Source organism: Rhinichthys klamathensis, unplaced genomic scaffold, assembly GCF_029890125.1.
Source record: "Rhinichthys klamathensis goyatoka isolate OS25496 unplaced genomic scaffold, OSU_Roscu_1.1 h1tg000040l_1, whole genome shotgun sequence".
NCBI classification, from domain to species: Eukaryota; Metazoa; Chordata; class Actinopteri; order Cypriniformes; family Leuciscidae; genus Rhinichthys; species Rhinichthys klamathensis.
Window position 1 is genome coordinate 13,700,623 of NW_026606587.1, and position 17,833 is coordinate 13,718,455.

A 17,833-nucleotide genomic window follows, 5' to 3' on the forward strand; every position below is an offset into this window, starting at 1 on the left:
ACTCCTGAACACTAATTGATGAAGAACACACTCCTGAACACTAATTGATGAAGAACACACTCCTGAACACTAATTGATGAAGAACACACTCCTGAACACTAATTGATGAAGAACACACTCCTGAACACTAATTGATGAAGAACACACTCCTGAACACTAATTGATGAAGAACACACTCCTGAACACTAATTGATGAAGAACACTAATGAAGAACACACTCCTGAACACTAATTGATGAAGAACACACTCCTGAACACTAATTGATGAAGAACACTAATGAACACACTCCTGAACACTAATTGATGAAGAACACACTCCTGAACACTAATTGATGAAGAACACTAATGAAGAACACACTCCTGGACAGTAATTGATGAAGAACACTAATGAAGAACACACTCCTGAACACTAATTGATGAAGAACACTAATGAAGAACACACTCCTGAACACTAATTGATGAAGAACACTAATGAAGAACACACTCCTGAACACTAATTGATGAAGAACACACTCCTGGACACTAATTGATGAAGAACACTAATGAAGAACACACTCCTGAACACTAATTGATGAAGAACACTAATGAAGAACACACTCCTGAACACTAATTGATGAAGAACACTAATGAAGAACACACTCCTGAACACTAATTGATGAAGAACACTAATGAAGAACACACTCCTGAACACTAATTGATGAAGAACACACTCCTGGACACTAATTGATGAAGAACACTAATGAAGAACACACTCCTGAACACTAATTGATGAAGAACACTAATGAAGAACACACTCCTGAACACTAATTGATGAAGAACACACTCCTGAACACTAATTGATGAAGAACACACTCCTGAACACTAATTGATGAAGAACACACTCCTGAACACTAATTGATGAACACTAATGAAGAACACACTCCTGAACACTAATTGATGAAGAACACTAATGAAGAACACACTCCTGAACACTAATTGATGAAGAACACACTCCTGGACACTAATTGATGAAGAACACTAATGAAGAACACACTCCTGAACACTAATTGATGAAGAACACTAATGAAGAACACACTCCTGAACACTAATTGATGAAGAACACTAATGAAGAACACACTCCTGGACAGTAATTGATGAAGAACACACTCCTGAACACTAATTGATGAAGAACACACTCCTGAACACTAATTGATGAAGAACACTAATGAAGAACACACTCCTGAACACTAATTGATGAAGAACACTAATGAAGAACACACTCCTGGACAGTAATTGATGAAGAACACTAATGAAGAACACACTCCTGAACACTAATTGATGAAGAACACTAATGAAGAACACACTCCTGAACACTAATTGATGAAGAACACACTCCTGAACACTAATTGATGAAGAACACTAATGAAGAACACACTCCTGAACACTAATTGATGAAGAACACTAATGAAGAACACACTCCTGGACACTAATTGATGAAGAACACACTCCTGGACACTAATTGATGAAGAACACACTCCTGGACACTAATTGATGAAGAACACTAATGAAGAACACACTCCTGAACACTAATTGATGAAGAACACTAATGAAGAACACACTCCTGGACACTAATTGATGAAGAACACTAATGAAGAACACACTCCTGAACACTAATTGATGAAGAACACTAATGAAGAACACACTCCTGAACACTAATTGATGAAGAACACACTCCTGAACACTAATTGATGAAGAACACTAATGAAGAACACACTCCTGAACACTAATTGATGAAGAACACACTCCTGGACACTAATTGATGAAGAACACACTCCTGGACACTAATTGATGAAGAACACACTCCTGAAAACTAATTGATGAAGAACACTAATGAAGAACACATTCCTGAACACTAATTGATGAAGAACACACTCCTGAACACTAAATGATGAAGAACACACTCCTGAACACTAATTGATGAAGAACACTAATGAAGAACACACTCCTGAACACTAATTGATGAAGAACACTAATGAAGAACACACTCCTGAACACTAATTGATGAAGAACACTAATGAAGAACACACTCCTGAACACTAATTGATGAAGAACACTAATGAAGAACACACTCCTGAACACTAATTGATGAAGAACACACTCCTGGACACTAATTGATGAAGAACACACTCCTGGACACTAATTGATGAAGAACACACTCCTGGACACTAATTGATGAAGAACACACTCCTGGACACTAATTGATGAAGAACACTAATGAAGAACACACTCCTGAACACTAATTGATGAAGAACACTAATGAAGAACACACTCCTGAACACTAATTGATGAAGAACACACTCCTGAACACTAATTGATGAAGAACACACTCCTGGACACTAATTGATGAAGAACACACTCCTGGACACTAATTGATGAAGAACACTAATGAAGAACACACTCCTGAACACTAATTGATGAAGAACACACTCCTGAACACTAATTGATGAAGAACACTAATGAAGAACACACTCCTGGACACTAATTGATGAAGAACACACTCCTGAACACTAATTGATGAAGAACACACTCCTGAACACTAATTGATGAAGAACACACTCCTGGACACTAATTGATGAAGAACACTAATGAAGAACACACTCCTGGACACTAATTGATGAAGAACACACTCCTGAACACTAATTGATGAAGAACACACTCCTGGACACTAATTGATGAAGAACACACTCCTGGACACTAATTGATGAAGAACACTAATGAAGAACACACTCCTGGACACTAATTGATTAAGAACACACTCCTGAACACTAATTGATGAAGAACACACTCCTGGACACTAATTGATGAAGAACACTGATGAAGAACACACTCCTGAACACTAATTGATGAAGAACACTAATAAAGAACACACTCCTGAACACTAATTGATGAAGAACACACTCCTGAACACTAATTGATGAAGAACACACTCCTGAACACTAATTGATGAAGAACACACTCCTGAACACTAATTGATGAAGAACACTAATTGATGAAGAACACACTCCTGAAGAACACACCTGGTTCTTCATCAATTAGTGTTCAGGAGTGTGTTCTTCATCAATTAGTGTTCAGGAGTGTGTTCTTCATTAGTGTTCTTCATCAATTAGTGTTCAGGAGTGTGTTCTTCATTAGTGTTCTTCATCAATTAATGAAGAACACACTCCTGAACACTAATTGATGAAGAACACTAATGAAGAACACACTCCTGAACACTAATTGATGAAGAACACTAATGAAGAACACACTCCTGAACACTAATTGATGAAGAACACTAATGAAGAACACACTCCTGGACAGTAATTGATGAAGAACACTAATGAAGAACACACTCCTGAGGCATAAAAACAAAAAAAAGTTTGGTTCCAGTTTGTTGTCAGTTGAGGTCATGGGTCGGTAGGGATTTTTTTTTTTTTTAGTGGCAGCAAGGGATAGGTAGGAAATTATTCAGGGCTCGACCTTAAGCCTTTTCATGTGCTTGCCCTCCGAACAAGTAAATCTGTCATTCACATCAAAAAAGTTGCTTGTCCAGATTTTTTTTAATTTTATTTATTTATTCTGAAGCAATATTCTCATCAGTGTTCAATCAGCTTTGATATTTAAATTGGCATATTGTAATATCTGCACCTTTGAAGGGCATCCCCTCCCCCAATCTTATTAAATGCCCTATAGTGTCGTCTTATTCTAAATAATTGAATTTATTGATCAAATTTAGGAATTTAAAATGAAAGATGAAGCATACTGTTACCCTAGGTAGGGCTGATCAAATTAAATAATTTACACTGAAAAATTACAATTGCATAAAATAATGTTATGAAATTGATTTAAATGTACAAATAAGAAACATTGGAAAGAAGTATACTAGGCTACTTATAAACATAACAATAAACTGCCAATAGGTGGCGGCAGGCGGCCGTATTAATGAGTGAGTCATTGATTCATTAATTCAAATGATTCGTTTAAACGGTTGATTCATTCAAGAATGAGACGGATGTTAATGAATGGGTCATTGAATCTTTGACTCAACCGATTCGGTCAAAATGCTGAATCATTCAGTAATGAAAACAGGTCGAGTGTTCCTGTGATGTGCTGTGGTTCTGCTGTGATTTTTGTTTGGAACTATTTTCGCTGCTGAAACAGAACAAAAACAGCCAATATTCATTGCATCTAAAATGTAAGTGACTTAATTTTAACTGTTTATTGAACTGTTGTAGGAAATCAATGTCACATTTTCAATCGTGATATGGTATTCAGGAAAAATAATTGAGGCTGCTTAAAATATAGAAACTCCACATTTAGATTTTTTAGAGGCAGTATGTTGTTAACTGAGTGTGTGTGTGTGTGTGTGTGTGTGTGTGTGTGTGTGTGTGTGTGTGTGTGTGTGTGTGTGTGTGTGTGTGTGTGTGTGTGTGTGTGTGTGTGTGTGCTGCGCTCATGTGTGTAGATTTCTCCTCGAGAGGCTGCGCGAGCGTCAACAGCGCAACCTCACCGTCAGCAGGCTAATACATGTATTATCCACAATCGATCGCAACTTACAATAAATGTAATAAAATCAGAATCATTCTCTCGGTTTAGTGATTCCCTAGTTATTTTTTTGTTTATTGATGTTCTAATCAGGCTACTTGTCCGTTGGGGCAAGTACAATTCTCTTTTACTTGTCCTTCTAAAATCCATTTGTCCCGGACAAGCGGACAAGTTAGACGGGCTCTGGAGATCCGAAGCGCGGCAGGTTAGAGTGTTTTGGATTGCATAAAATAATAAAAGAAACGAACAAATACATGGCGAAAGAAGTGGTAGACAGCAGAAGAGGGTATTGGAATTTGGGATGATTTTTAATGAAACTCGGGAGGCGGATGGAGGTTACTCTTTAACGCATCATGTGGTGTGTGTGCGTGCCTATGAATGCATGCATTTGTATGTGTGCGTAATGCGTATATGAATAAAAGTGTCCTAAATGACACCAAAAAAAAAAAAAGACTTGTATATTATTGTTCAGTTTGACGAACGATGTGTAACGACCATGTAGCTGCCTCGTTTGTTTTGCTGGAGGACAAGCATCTTGCATCGCGTGCTATAAAAATACGGTGCTGTACAAAAACGTAAATTATAGTTCGCCTCAAAGTTTTGTATTTGTGTATTTATTAAATTTTTATTATTTCTTCCCCAAGCTCATAAAATAAATTTGGGTCGCACATAAATTGACAGGGTCGGTCGGAAACCGGAACCAAACAATTTTTTTTTTTATGCCTGAACACTAATTGATGAAGAACACTAATGAAGAACACACTCCTGAACACTAATTGATGAAGAACACTAATGAAGAACACACTCCTGAACACTAATTGATGAAGAACACACTCCTGAACACTAATTGATGAAGAACACACTCCTGAACACTAATTGATGAAGAACACACTCCTGGACACTAATTGATGAAGAACACTAATGAAGAACACACTCCTGAACACTAATTGATGAAGAACACTAATGAAGAACACACTCCTGAACACTAATTGATGAAGAACACTAATGAAGAACACACTCCTGAACACTAATTGATGAAGAACACTAATGAAGAACACACTCCTGAACACTAATTGATGAAGAACACACTCCTGGACACTAATTGATGAAGAACACTAATGAAGAACACACTCCTGAACACTAATTGATGAAGAACACTAATGAAGAACACACTCCTGAACACTAATTGATGAAGAACACTAATGAAGAACACACTCCTGAACACTAATTGATGAAGAACACACTCCTGGACACTAATTGATGAAGAACACTAATGAAGAACACACTCCTGAACACTAATTGATGAAGAACACTAATGAAGAACACACTCCTGAACACTAATTGATGAAGAACACACTCCTGAACACTAATTGATGAAGAACACACTCCTGAACACTAATTGATGAAGAACACACTCCTGAACACTAATTGATGAACACTAATGAAGAACACACTCCTGAACACTAATTGATGAAGAACACTAATGAAGAACACACTCCTGGACACTAATTGATGAAGAACACTAATGAAGAACACACTCCTGAACACTAATTGATGAAGAACACACTCCTGAACACTAATTGATGAAGAACACACTCCTGAACACTAATTGATGAAGAACACACTCCTGAACACTAATTGATGAAGAACACTAATGAAGAACACACTCCTGGACAGTAATTGATGAAGAACACTAATGAAGAACACACTCCTGAACACTAATTGATGAAGAACACTAATGAAGAACACACTCCTGAACACTAATTGATGAAGAACACACTCCTGAACACTAATTGATGAAGAACACTAATGAAGAACACACTCCTGAACACTAATTGATGAAGAACACTAATGAAGAACACACTCCTGGACACTAATTGATGAAGAACACACTCCTGGACACTAATTGATGAAGAACACACTCCTGGACACTAATTGATGAAGAACACTAATGAAGAACACACTCCTGAACACTAATTGATGAAGAACACTAATGAAGAACACACTCCTGGACACTAATTGATGAAGAACACTAATGAAGAACACACTCCTGAACACTAATTGATGAAGAACACACTCCTGAACACTAATTGATGAAGAACACACTCCTGAACACTAATTGATGAAGAACACACTCCTGAACACTAATTGATGAACACTAATGAAGAACACACTCCTGAACACTAATTGATGAAGAACACACTCCTGAACACTAATTGATGAAGAACACTAATGAAGAACACACTCCTGAACACTAATTGATGAAGAACACTAATGAAGAACACACTCCTGGACAGTAATTGATGAAGAACACACTCCTGAACACTAATTGATGAAGAACACACTCCTGAACACTAATTGATGAAGAACACTAATGAAGAACACACTCCTGAACAGTAATTGATGAAGAACACTAATGAAGAACACACTCCTGAACACTAATTGATGAAGAACACTAATGAAGAACACACTCCTGAACACTAATTATTTCTATGATTTTCGACTCCACCATTAATTTTAAAGGGCCAGTCCTTTATAAACAATATAAGCTCAGATCAATGAGGCCTATGATCAATCAGTTTAAAAAATAAATACAAAGCCTGTCCTATTTTAAAGAACACAAGTTGACAAAAAGATTGAATCCAATATCTGGTGATAAAATAACATAACAACAGATTAATATGCTATTTTTTTGTAGGCCGGACATTTTCCCACAAGTGTTACAATGTGGAAAAAACCCACAAAAATGTACAAAAAATGTTGGGAAGTTGTTAGACTCAGTAAAATCAGTACATTTTAGTCCAATACAATAAAAAGAACTAGCATTTTCGGGTAGGGGAAAATCCTCTCCAAGTCAAAATGACCCGAACTCGCCCTAAGAGTAAACACTAATGATCTGGGGCCGTATTCACAAAGAATTTTAAGGCTAAAAGTAGCTCCTAACTGGCGAATTTAGGAGCAACTCCTAAAAATAATGGGCGTGTCACTCCTAACTTTAGGACTCCTAATTTTTTTCACTAAGAGTAATTCACGAAGCATTTTAGCCCTAAAAGTAGCACCTAAGTCTGGGACAGCTTAAAAGAAGTCGAGAGGACTCCTAACTCACTAAGACCTATTCACAAAGGATTTTAGCGCATACCACCGCAGTCGTCCGGGGTCCGCGACACAATGAATGCTGCATTGATCTGCAAACAAATCCTCTCCCATGTCTCACGCTTAGTTTTGCTTGATATTCCAGTGCAGAATTTCACTTTTATTATGTTTTTTTTTTTTTTTTTTAGCACCAACTGGGCCAGCAGCAGTAACTGATCCTGCGTCCAGTTGGGCTTTCTTTTCCGTTTTGGCGAGTTCATAATCCACCGTCATTCAACTATTACATTACTTCAATAGGAGCAACATTTCCTTGCTTTAAGTAGTCTATTTAGGCTAATAGGATGTCAATTAACCAAGCAAGTGTTAATGCAAGTGTCGTTTTTTCATTATTAGGCAAGTGGCGGTTTTCATTGGGGTATTAGGCTACCTTGATTTAATTTAATTTAATTCACGACTTTTCTCTCTCTCTCTGCCTTTTTAGAATTACACTTCACTGGGGCCTGCACAAACATGTCATTATGCATTTCAAAGACATTACTATTATTATTTTGTGTAGGACACAGACATATTTAGATGTCGTAATTCCATGATTTGTTGCGTCTGTGTTATGCTCCGCATGATGGCCCTGTCATCTAACAACCAATCACCGTGATCATTGCGAGGAAGCTCGTGTATGAGAATTGACGTCATCCATAGCAACGAAGACTCACTCTTAGTTTAGGAGTTGTCATTTTTCCTTACTAAGAGTAGGTCTGAAAGGTGTTGTGAATAACTTTTAAGAGAAAACTCCTAGCTAAAATATTTTAGTGCGATTTAGGAGTACTCCTAGTGGTAAGATAAAATTCTTCGTGAATACGGCCCCTGGGTTATCTGAAGATCAGCTCTTACTAGCGGTCGGCACGATGAGCAGGTACACCTCATCCAGCGTGGCCTCCACAGACTGAGTGTACAGGTTCTTCCAAGGGATCTTCAACTCCAGACGACCTGCCAAAGACAGATATATGAGCACTGAAACACCACATAAGATGTATGCATAATATATGACAGTGTTTAACAAAGTCATAAACCATGATTAGCATAACAGTTTAACACACGAACACACTGCACTTCGACATCGGTCTTCTCTTACCAATGTGTCCTGCTCGGACTTTGAAAGGAATGTCCAGTTGACTCTGTTACAGAGATAAAACTCACATTAGAGCACTAGTTCACAAAGCATCAGAAAAAAATGCATTGAAAGGCTTCCTAAATGGATATATTTATTTTTAAAAATTACATATCTAACGTGAAACTTAAAGCCACATACCAATGCATTTTCTTTTATCTCAAGGTTTCTTAATATGGCAGCACCTGCAAAAGAAACATTGCTTTATTACCCGGCTTGGTCTACAATAATTCATATCATTGAGCAAATATTTACAGTGGTATTGAAAGTTACTTATCAGTGAGTCAATAAACCACATGGCAATATGGCATATCATAAAACTCTATAGGAAGGTTATTATAAATGTTGATGAATACGAACGAACGAACGAACGTTATTCTCAACATTATTGACTTGACGGCACCTATTGCCTTACAATATTGCCCCATATTTCCTCTGGTATTTCCCCTTGATTTTAAATGTTTTATTAACAGAAACTGGGAGCGTTATTATATAGTAAAATAATTAACCACGATTCATTGTGTGATTCCAAAAGATTCAAGATTCTGATTCAATATGTTTTTACCATAGAAAAAAAAGTTAGTTATTGAGGTGGGGGAGGGTGGAGAAATATCAGTTTAAATCTTGATATAAATAATTAATTTTAAATAAGTCATCCTGTGGCTCGCTTGGAAATTTAGCTGAGGCCCCCTGGTTGAGAACAACAGGACCGTTTCAAAGGGATTTTCCCCTCCATCTATTGATTATCATCACAGTCAGACTAGGGCTGGGCAGCAAACAGTCGGGTGTAACCCAGATGTGTATCAGTATAATGGATCCGTGCGTTTGGTCTTAAAGTGACAGTAGCCTAATAAACCTGCCTGCTGCTCTGTCATTAATGTTAATCAAACAAAAGAGAAAATAACTCACTGCTCTTGACTGAATAACTTTATTAGCTTTAATAAGAATACATGTATATTTAATTCATACAGTGAAGACTATGCAATATTTTATTTTTACATTTGATAATTACATTTCTGTACTAATTCTAACTACATGTATATTGTACCTGAAAAACTTAATTTGTTAAATTCATTTTTTTTTTTTTGTTATATTGTATTTGTTTTATTGTTTGTAATTTGTACTTTTTTTTCTTATTTTTACTAACAGAAATAAGATCAAATAACACAAAATAACTATATCGTGATTTATATCAACATCGTAAAATACAATTTCTCATTTTTTTGGAATAAGAATATGGTCATATATCGCCCACCCCGAGCCAGACAAATCTTGTGGCGTCAATAAAATGGTTTTGGGTTTCAGATGTATAAAATACAAGACTACAAGAGGTGATTTTATACTAATCAGACCTACTTAAAAATTATGGATTTTTTTTAAATGTTAGTTTTCATAAATATCTGATGGTTTTGACAGAAAGTAGGGATGCAGCAGTGAAAACTAATAAAAGGAATATTTTATAAATTAACCTCTTCATTTTCTCACAATATAGTAGTAAAAGATACATATTTATAATGTTTCATCATAATGTTGATAAGAAAAATCAAGAGAAACTGAATGAAATGGTACATCCGTCTTAACAAAATATCGTAGTCATAATCTTTGATTAATGTCAAAGTGAACATGTTCTTGTTTTAACAGTCAAGACGCAGTGAAATGAATATACACACAAGTTGTATCCTGGATCTCAGAATGAAAGTGAAGACGTCTCTCCACAGTTCATCCAGAAGTGAACTGTGTCATGAATCACTTGTATTTGTATGGCAGGTCCAGTGTTGGGGGTAACGAGTTACAAAGTAACGGATTACAGTAACGATATTACTTTTTTGGGTAACGAAGTAAAGTAACGCATTACACTAAAAATATCGGTAACTACACTACTTTACTATACTATAGGAACGCGCTTTCCTGCGTTACCCAAGCCGTGTTTGCTTGTGTGTAAAGTTCTGTCTAGTGGTGCGTGCGCACCGTTGCCATAGAGATCGATTTGAGTGACATAGCTGCCGGTGCGAAGGAGAGAGGGAAATGGAGACGGAGACGGAGACAGGGGGTCTCTGCAGCGCGAGTCTCCGCTGACTGCACGCGCACCTCCCCAAACGGACGAGGCGTTTATACTCGACGCGCTCGCCATTGTACTATTCTGTGAAACGACGGGGCGACTCGAGTAATTGTCCTCTTAACCATCAGGAATCAACGGTGAGAAGAAGAAAGGTCCACACGTGACGATGTTTATTTTAGTAGGCTACATCACCACCAATAACACTACAAAAAGAATCGTGTACGTAAAATCCAGTAAACCCTGAGATTATTACTTGTGACATTAGAACAAAATGTGGATATAAAAACATGTATGTAGACTATAGAACTAAATCAACGATCTCTTAAATGGTTTCTAATTTCACTAAACATTTCATTAAGTTTCGTGGACATTTGATAAAACATGGATCTTTCTATTAAAAATGCTTATTATGCTATTGTAGGCTCATTTTGTAAACATAAGCAACTGATTTAGACACGCAAACTGTGTGCCGGTGCGGTCACGGTGAGACATAGGCTACATGCTCGGGCAGATTCGGCTTCTTGAAGTCGTTCATCCTCGGATTCGGCGCCGCGCACGCTGTTACAAAAACTCTTCTCAAGTCTTGGAGCACAGCAGGTAACACAAAACAAAATGAACAGGCTTGTTGCAGGGTTCATTGTAGAGGAATGCTTCCCCTGCCGACTATTGAATCGCCAAGAAAAATGCATTTTAAATTAAGATCAAAAATGTAAAAGTGACCTTTATTTTATTATTTTTCATTGACCACTTCATTTTTTATTTTTATTGCCATGAGTCGAATAAAAAGCTTGTTTTGTTCTCAGGAGAAGAGTTTACCCACTAAACACAATGATGTCCAAAAGACGTCTTTTCAACGTCTTTGTCACAAAAGTCGGACGTTGAAAAGACGTCCACTGAGGAGCCAGAATGAAAGTTTTTATGACGTCTTTTTTTGACGGTTTCTGCACGTCCGATATAGACGTTCATGGACCCTCTTCGTACAAGGTTAAAAACTTGTTCAAATGTGGCCATTGTGGACATATTTTTTACATAATTTATGGTCTCATTTAGACATAATTACTTTGACTATTGCTGTCAGATGATATTAGTGAGAATTAGCAGAGGTTTAGATGTTGATATTTGTTTCATTTAAAGTGTCACCATTGTGGTGATCAGTGTTTGCTTTAGTTGGGCTCTTGGTCCCCTTTATTTTTACTTTAGCTTTTCTTTGGCTGCTGTAACTGTATGTTTGTTAAACACACTGTTATTTGCAACTGATGTTGCAAAGAAAGCCAAGAATAAGTAACATCAGGTGTTATCAGCTTCATGTTGATGATGATGAAATCATCACAAAACAAGCATATAATGTTGTCAGATACTTTGGCATTTCTAGCCGCCTACCTTGTAGAACTGCAATATTGGCACCAATAGCATTTATAATATCACTTATTTAGAGGTGGATAAAAATTATGTGCATACGATGTTTAGAGCAAACATATCATGTTGTAACACACAGACATCAAGATTTTGCATATGATTCACAACAATGGTGACAAAAAATCATCATGCTGCAATGCATGATGGGTAGCCTTCATAGTTCAAAACTCATCATTGATTCCCAAGCTTTTTTGTTTTGATTGTCACCGTTGTTGTGATTCATAGCCAAAATCTTAAAGTCTGTGTATGACTACATGATGCATTTGCTCAAAACATGTGCACATGCTTTTTATACTTTAAAAATATTTTTTATTCTATTGGCACCAATATTGCAGTTCCACAAGGTTGGTGGTTGAGAATCCCAAAATATAAACACAATTTCAAACTCAACATTTGATGCTTGTTTTGTGATGATTATGTCATCATCAACATTGAGCTGAAAACACCTGATCTTACTTTTTCTTGGCTTTCTCTGCCACAACATTTGTGTCATACAAACACACAGTTACAGCAGCCAAAGAAAAGCTAAAGTAAAAATAAAGGGGACCAAGAGCCCAACTAAAGCAAACACTGATCACCACAATGGTGACACTTCAAATGAAACAAATATTAACATCTAAACCTCTGCTAATTCTCACTAAGATCATCTGACAGCAATAGTCAAAGTAATTATGTCTAAATGAGACCATAAATTATGTAAAAAATATGTCCACAATGGCCACATTTGAACTAGTTTTTAACCTTGTACGAAGAGGGTCCATGAACGTCTATATCGGACGTGCAGAACACGTCAAAAAAAGACGTCATAAAAACTTTCATTCTGGCTCCTCAGTGGACGTCTTTTCAACGTCCGACTTTTGTGACAAAGACGTTGAAAAGACGTCTTTTGGACATCATTGTGTTTAGTGGGTATTCTCATGTTTCCCAAAGCCTGTGTTTTAAAACTTGTGTGTTGACCCCATTTTAAAATGACCGCACCATAGCCTCCTTTATCCTGTTGTTTGTGGATTTTACAGTGAGATATATTTCCTTGTGCAGACAGGGATATTGTTCTTTCATATGGTTTTACATGCCATTTTGTATATATTTATACAATAAACACTATGTAGACAGGCAAAGTGATGATAGGGCTATGATATTTGTCCATAAATTAAGAAACGGGAAAGTAAAGTAATAAGTAGTGAAGTTACTTTTCAAACGCAGTAACTAGTAAAGTAATCTCATTACAATTTACAGAAGTAACTAGTAACTAGTAACTAATTACCTTTTTTGAGTAACTACCCCAACACTGGGCAGGTCAATTTTGAAGCTGGACAGCAGAAATCCCCATTATCTTCCATTGTAAGAATGTAACTGGACAAGTTTTAAGCCACATGAGAGTGAACAGAGATAACATGTGGGGTGAACTATCCCAATCAAGAAAATACCATACTAATTCAGACTAACATATGTAACTACAAAGTGGAGCTAAACAACATCCCTACACTAGATGTAACCCAGCAGAGCAGATTATGCATGTAATACTGAGTTAGCTTCTAGTATATAACGCATGTTCAAACCTGTCCTCAAAGGCATATCTCTCAGATTCCAGTGTAAGGTCAGCTGACTCTTTTAACGTAAACGACCATATAGCTGTGTTGTGTATATTCATGAATGCGTTTTTATCAGCAAAGACACGTTGGTATTTGACAGCTGACACGTTTACTGTACGTTACCTCCCCATATGCCGAGGCTGAGCTGCGAGCTGTCGAGGTTCACCACATAATCGCCCAGAAACCTGTTCAAGACATCGACCACCACTGACTCGAACACCATCTTTATGCGCTGTTCACACGACCATCAGCATGCTCTCCTTCGTCTGCGGTTCCTGGAGCACCCGAGAGTGTTGTTGGACTTACTACTGAGTGTCCCCGTCCCGTTTCCTGAAATAAACATCACTGGAGAGAGGGTTCTTCGCATGTTCACTGACGCTCTGCCTGTGCGACACTGCCCTCTGCTGACGAACAACCCGCGCGACACTGCTTTTATTTATTTTTTTATTGAATAATATAAATGTACAAACTCAAGTAGGGAACAATAATACGGATATGAAAATATACACAAATTACCTGTAATTAATCTCCGTTCGATATCTGTGCATGTGGGCCTATTCTTTTATTATTATTATTATTATTATTATTTTGTATGTAATGCCATGAGAACAAGAGGTATTACTCACATTACATTAGCTGCCAGGAAATGAAAGAAAATAAATAAATAAAAATAGAGGGGAAAAAATAGAAAAATTACATAAAATTCAGTGCTTTCAATTTAAAGCATTACATGTTTTCAGCGCTTTTTTTCTTCTTTTTTTTTTCAAAAGATTTACACATAATTTAAAGTCATTTTAAAATGTGAAAAATTTGGTTTGCATTGAGCCCACTTCTTTTTATGTATATGGTATTTTCCTAACAAAATAAATAACTGTATAATATGTTGTTCTTTACATTCCAAATTGTCATTCTGACTATAAAAAAGCACATCAAATACACACATTTCTATCATACACACTTCCGGTTTATAAGTCTTCCCAAAATAATCTTGAGTAAATACAGTGAAAAAACAGTAGTTTCTTTTTCTAGAGCACAAAATGCACAGGTATATGAAATATAATCAATAATTATATTATTATTAATAATTTGTATATTAAATCTTTCCAAAACATGCTGAGCAGGATCAATTCTGTGAATTATTTTGTAAGACACTTCCTTATTTTTGTCCATATAGGCCTATTCCCTGAATCATGTAATTTAATTTTAATTGTATTTTTTATTAACATTTTACAAGTAACAACAATTAACATTCATTCTATTAACAAGACATTTGAAATGAACACAGTTGCTTTGTACGAGGGACATAGAGTATTGACATTTAAACAGATAATACATAAAATTATTAAATAAATAAGCAAACAAAGTAAAGAAATATAAAGAAAGGCAAGGAAATAAATTTGCGTTTTGTCTCAAATAGGATAAGGTCTCATTTAAACATGGAATCTCTGTACACAGGTGACTTTATAATCTTATCTGGGATGTTTTAATTGCTTTTTTGTTTCTTTTAAATTTACATAGGAAATCAGCAAGACTTTAATTCAGAGCAAAAGACAAATAAAATTTGGTTTCGAAGCTTTAAATGTAGATTTGTGGATATGACCTCTGTTGAGTTTTGCTAATGTCAGTCATCTTCGTATAGAAAAAAAACCTCACTTTGAAATAATAAATCGATATTATATCCCTGTAATTACTTTATAAAAAAAAAATAAAAAATAAAAAAAAATCAAAGAAGGTGTTGGTTCTGTAAATAAGAGTCAGAAGAAATCTTTTTCAGTATTACTTCCCAAGTTTCATTATTTATTTCTGATGTTTTCAATACAATAACTGACACAGTGGTCTTGTTTATGGAATGTGATACTGATTTATTGAAGATTGGACAATAGGGCTATCATTAAAATTCTTATTTTATTTGGGAAAAACTGTTTTTCTGAATCAAATTTCTTCTCTGTTTTGATTGGATGGTTGTGGTTTGCTATTGGTCGATCTCATGATGTGAGTGACAGGTTGCCCCGCCCTCACGCCAGTAAACACGTCATCAGAGAAGAGATGTTGCTGCAAGAGGGAGGAAAAGTTATTTTGATTAAAGATTACGAGGCACGTGAATGTAAAAAGATAGGCTAACGATGTGCACGAATTAATCATTTATAATAAATACTGCAACTCCATAAAAAACAAGAATTGTCCATTTTGATTTCATAGTGGAGAACGATGGAGAAATGTAAAACTATTCATTTAAAGTTGTTGATTATATATGAACATAGCCCTGTATATTTGCCTCATTGACTTTTTTCTTCTGTCAGATCGCAAAATGTTTGAATCATAATGAACACATGACACAATGTAAGTTACCGGTAATCAAAAACATGACATGACAACAGCAGTATTTCACTAAACATCGTGTAAAATGCGTCAGGTGACCTCTCTGAAAACACTGTTGACGAGTGACGAATCGATGAATAACCTGAACGAATCAAACCTCAGCCTCACAAACCTCCTGTCGTCTGGATGTTCACGGGCCGCCAGTGAAAGTGATGTTGTCATGGCAACATCGCATCTCATCTTTTACCTGAAAGCCCTCAGGTCACGTATTTTGTGTTGTTGTCATACATTCAAAATCAAAACCACAAAAGGAGAAACACGTTGTTGGTCAACGTGTGTATGTGCTGTCCAAGGGGGAAGTGAAAGAGCTGAAGAAAAAGAAAAGGCTGAAATAAATTGGGAAGGATGGATTATGGCTGTGTCTGTCTCTGTATACGTGAGCGTCCGCCATATTGGAATCAATCGGTCAATGTGCAAATGAAACCCTAGTTATTCACGTGTATGAATATCTGTATCTGCAATAGACATTAGCAGAGGATTTTCACAACATTTAGTTTATCATTAATGTGATAATTTTGCATAATATGGATACTGCATAGTTATATAGTTGATTTTTTTACAGCACTAGACTGCACAATACTGTTACATTTTCGATGAAAATTCATTGATTTGTGGATTTGTTACTAGTGAGTGATGCATGTGATAGTGTGAACAGCGTCATGTTAACCGTTCCAAGATGGCCGATCGACCGTCACCCGGTGGCTATTTTTGGTATAGCGCCTAAAGAAAATCTCAGCAACGAAATGTTTGTAATATCAACTTCAAATTAGATTTACCAGCAATTGTAGATTGCAAATTATTATGTAAAATATATATATTGTATCAAATAAAATAAATACTGTAAAGTACATATGCTTTACAGTAAACTTGAACTTCTATAACTTTTTTTCACCTCTGCAATAATCTGCTTTAGATCTGTATTCCAAAGCATTCATGATTTACAACCATTAAGGATCAGATGTTTTCCACATGTGACAGTTAACAGGTCAAAGGTCAGCTGCACACACGCGCGCACACACACACACACACACACACACACAGAGAGAGAGAGAGAGAGAGAGAGAGAGAGAGAGAGAGAGAGAGAGAGAGAGAGAGAGAGAGAGAGAGAGAGAGAGAGAGAGAGAGAAAAAAGGATACATACTGCACAGATAAATGCTGTCAAATGTTCATTTTTTTGGTGTGAAAACATTGACTAAAACACTGCAGATAACAATGGCAAACAGATTACAGTGAACAAACACGAAAAACTCCAAATACAAAAAGAAAGTCACTTGTGTTTTCACTGGCAGCCCATTTCTGTGGAAGTGTTTGCTTAAAATCTCTTAAGACAGTCGATGATTTGTGCACATATAATCTAGAATGAACGCGACATCTGTCACAACTACTGATGAATGTAAAATCCACTCACACACTCATTCACTCTGTGATGAATTTCTTTGGGCCCAATGCACTGTGCTGTTGCTGCTGGAACGCTGTAAATGCAGTTTCCTCCATCAGCCGGTCTTATGTAGAGCATTTACAGTAGAAATGTTCAGTTTGTAGTCCTAAAACCCTCTCTCACAGGAGTCTC

The 17,833-nt window shown here is 36.4% G+C and overlaps 1 protein-coding gene across 2 annotated transcripts in view; it reads right to left on the reverse strand.

Annotated features, from left to right (window-relative positions):
* vps13a (vacuolar protein sorting 13 homolog A) overlaps window positions 1–14,239 on the reverse strand; it is a 122,052-nt gene extending 107,813 nt beyond the window's left edge. Inside the window, exons 1-4 of one of the 2 annotated variants that reach the window (XM_056246900.1) lie at window positions 14,008–14,239; window positions 8,959–9,002; window positions 8,782–8,824; window positions 8,541–8,636 (exon numbers count right to left, since the gene is read on the reverse strand). In XM_056246900.1, the coding sequence (XP_056102875.1) occupies window positions 8,541–8,636; window positions 8,782–8,824; window positions 8,959–9,002; window positions 14,008–14,107 (283 nt within the window). In that variant the 5' untranslated portion in view covers window positions 14,108–14,239. The remainder of the gene's footprint in view (window positions 1–8,540; window positions 8,637–8,781; window positions 8,825–8,958; window positions 9,003–14,007) is intronic. The other variant, XM_056246901.1, reaches the window with a different exon arrangement.
* Between the last annotated feature and the right edge of the window lie 3,594 nt (window positions 14,240–17,833).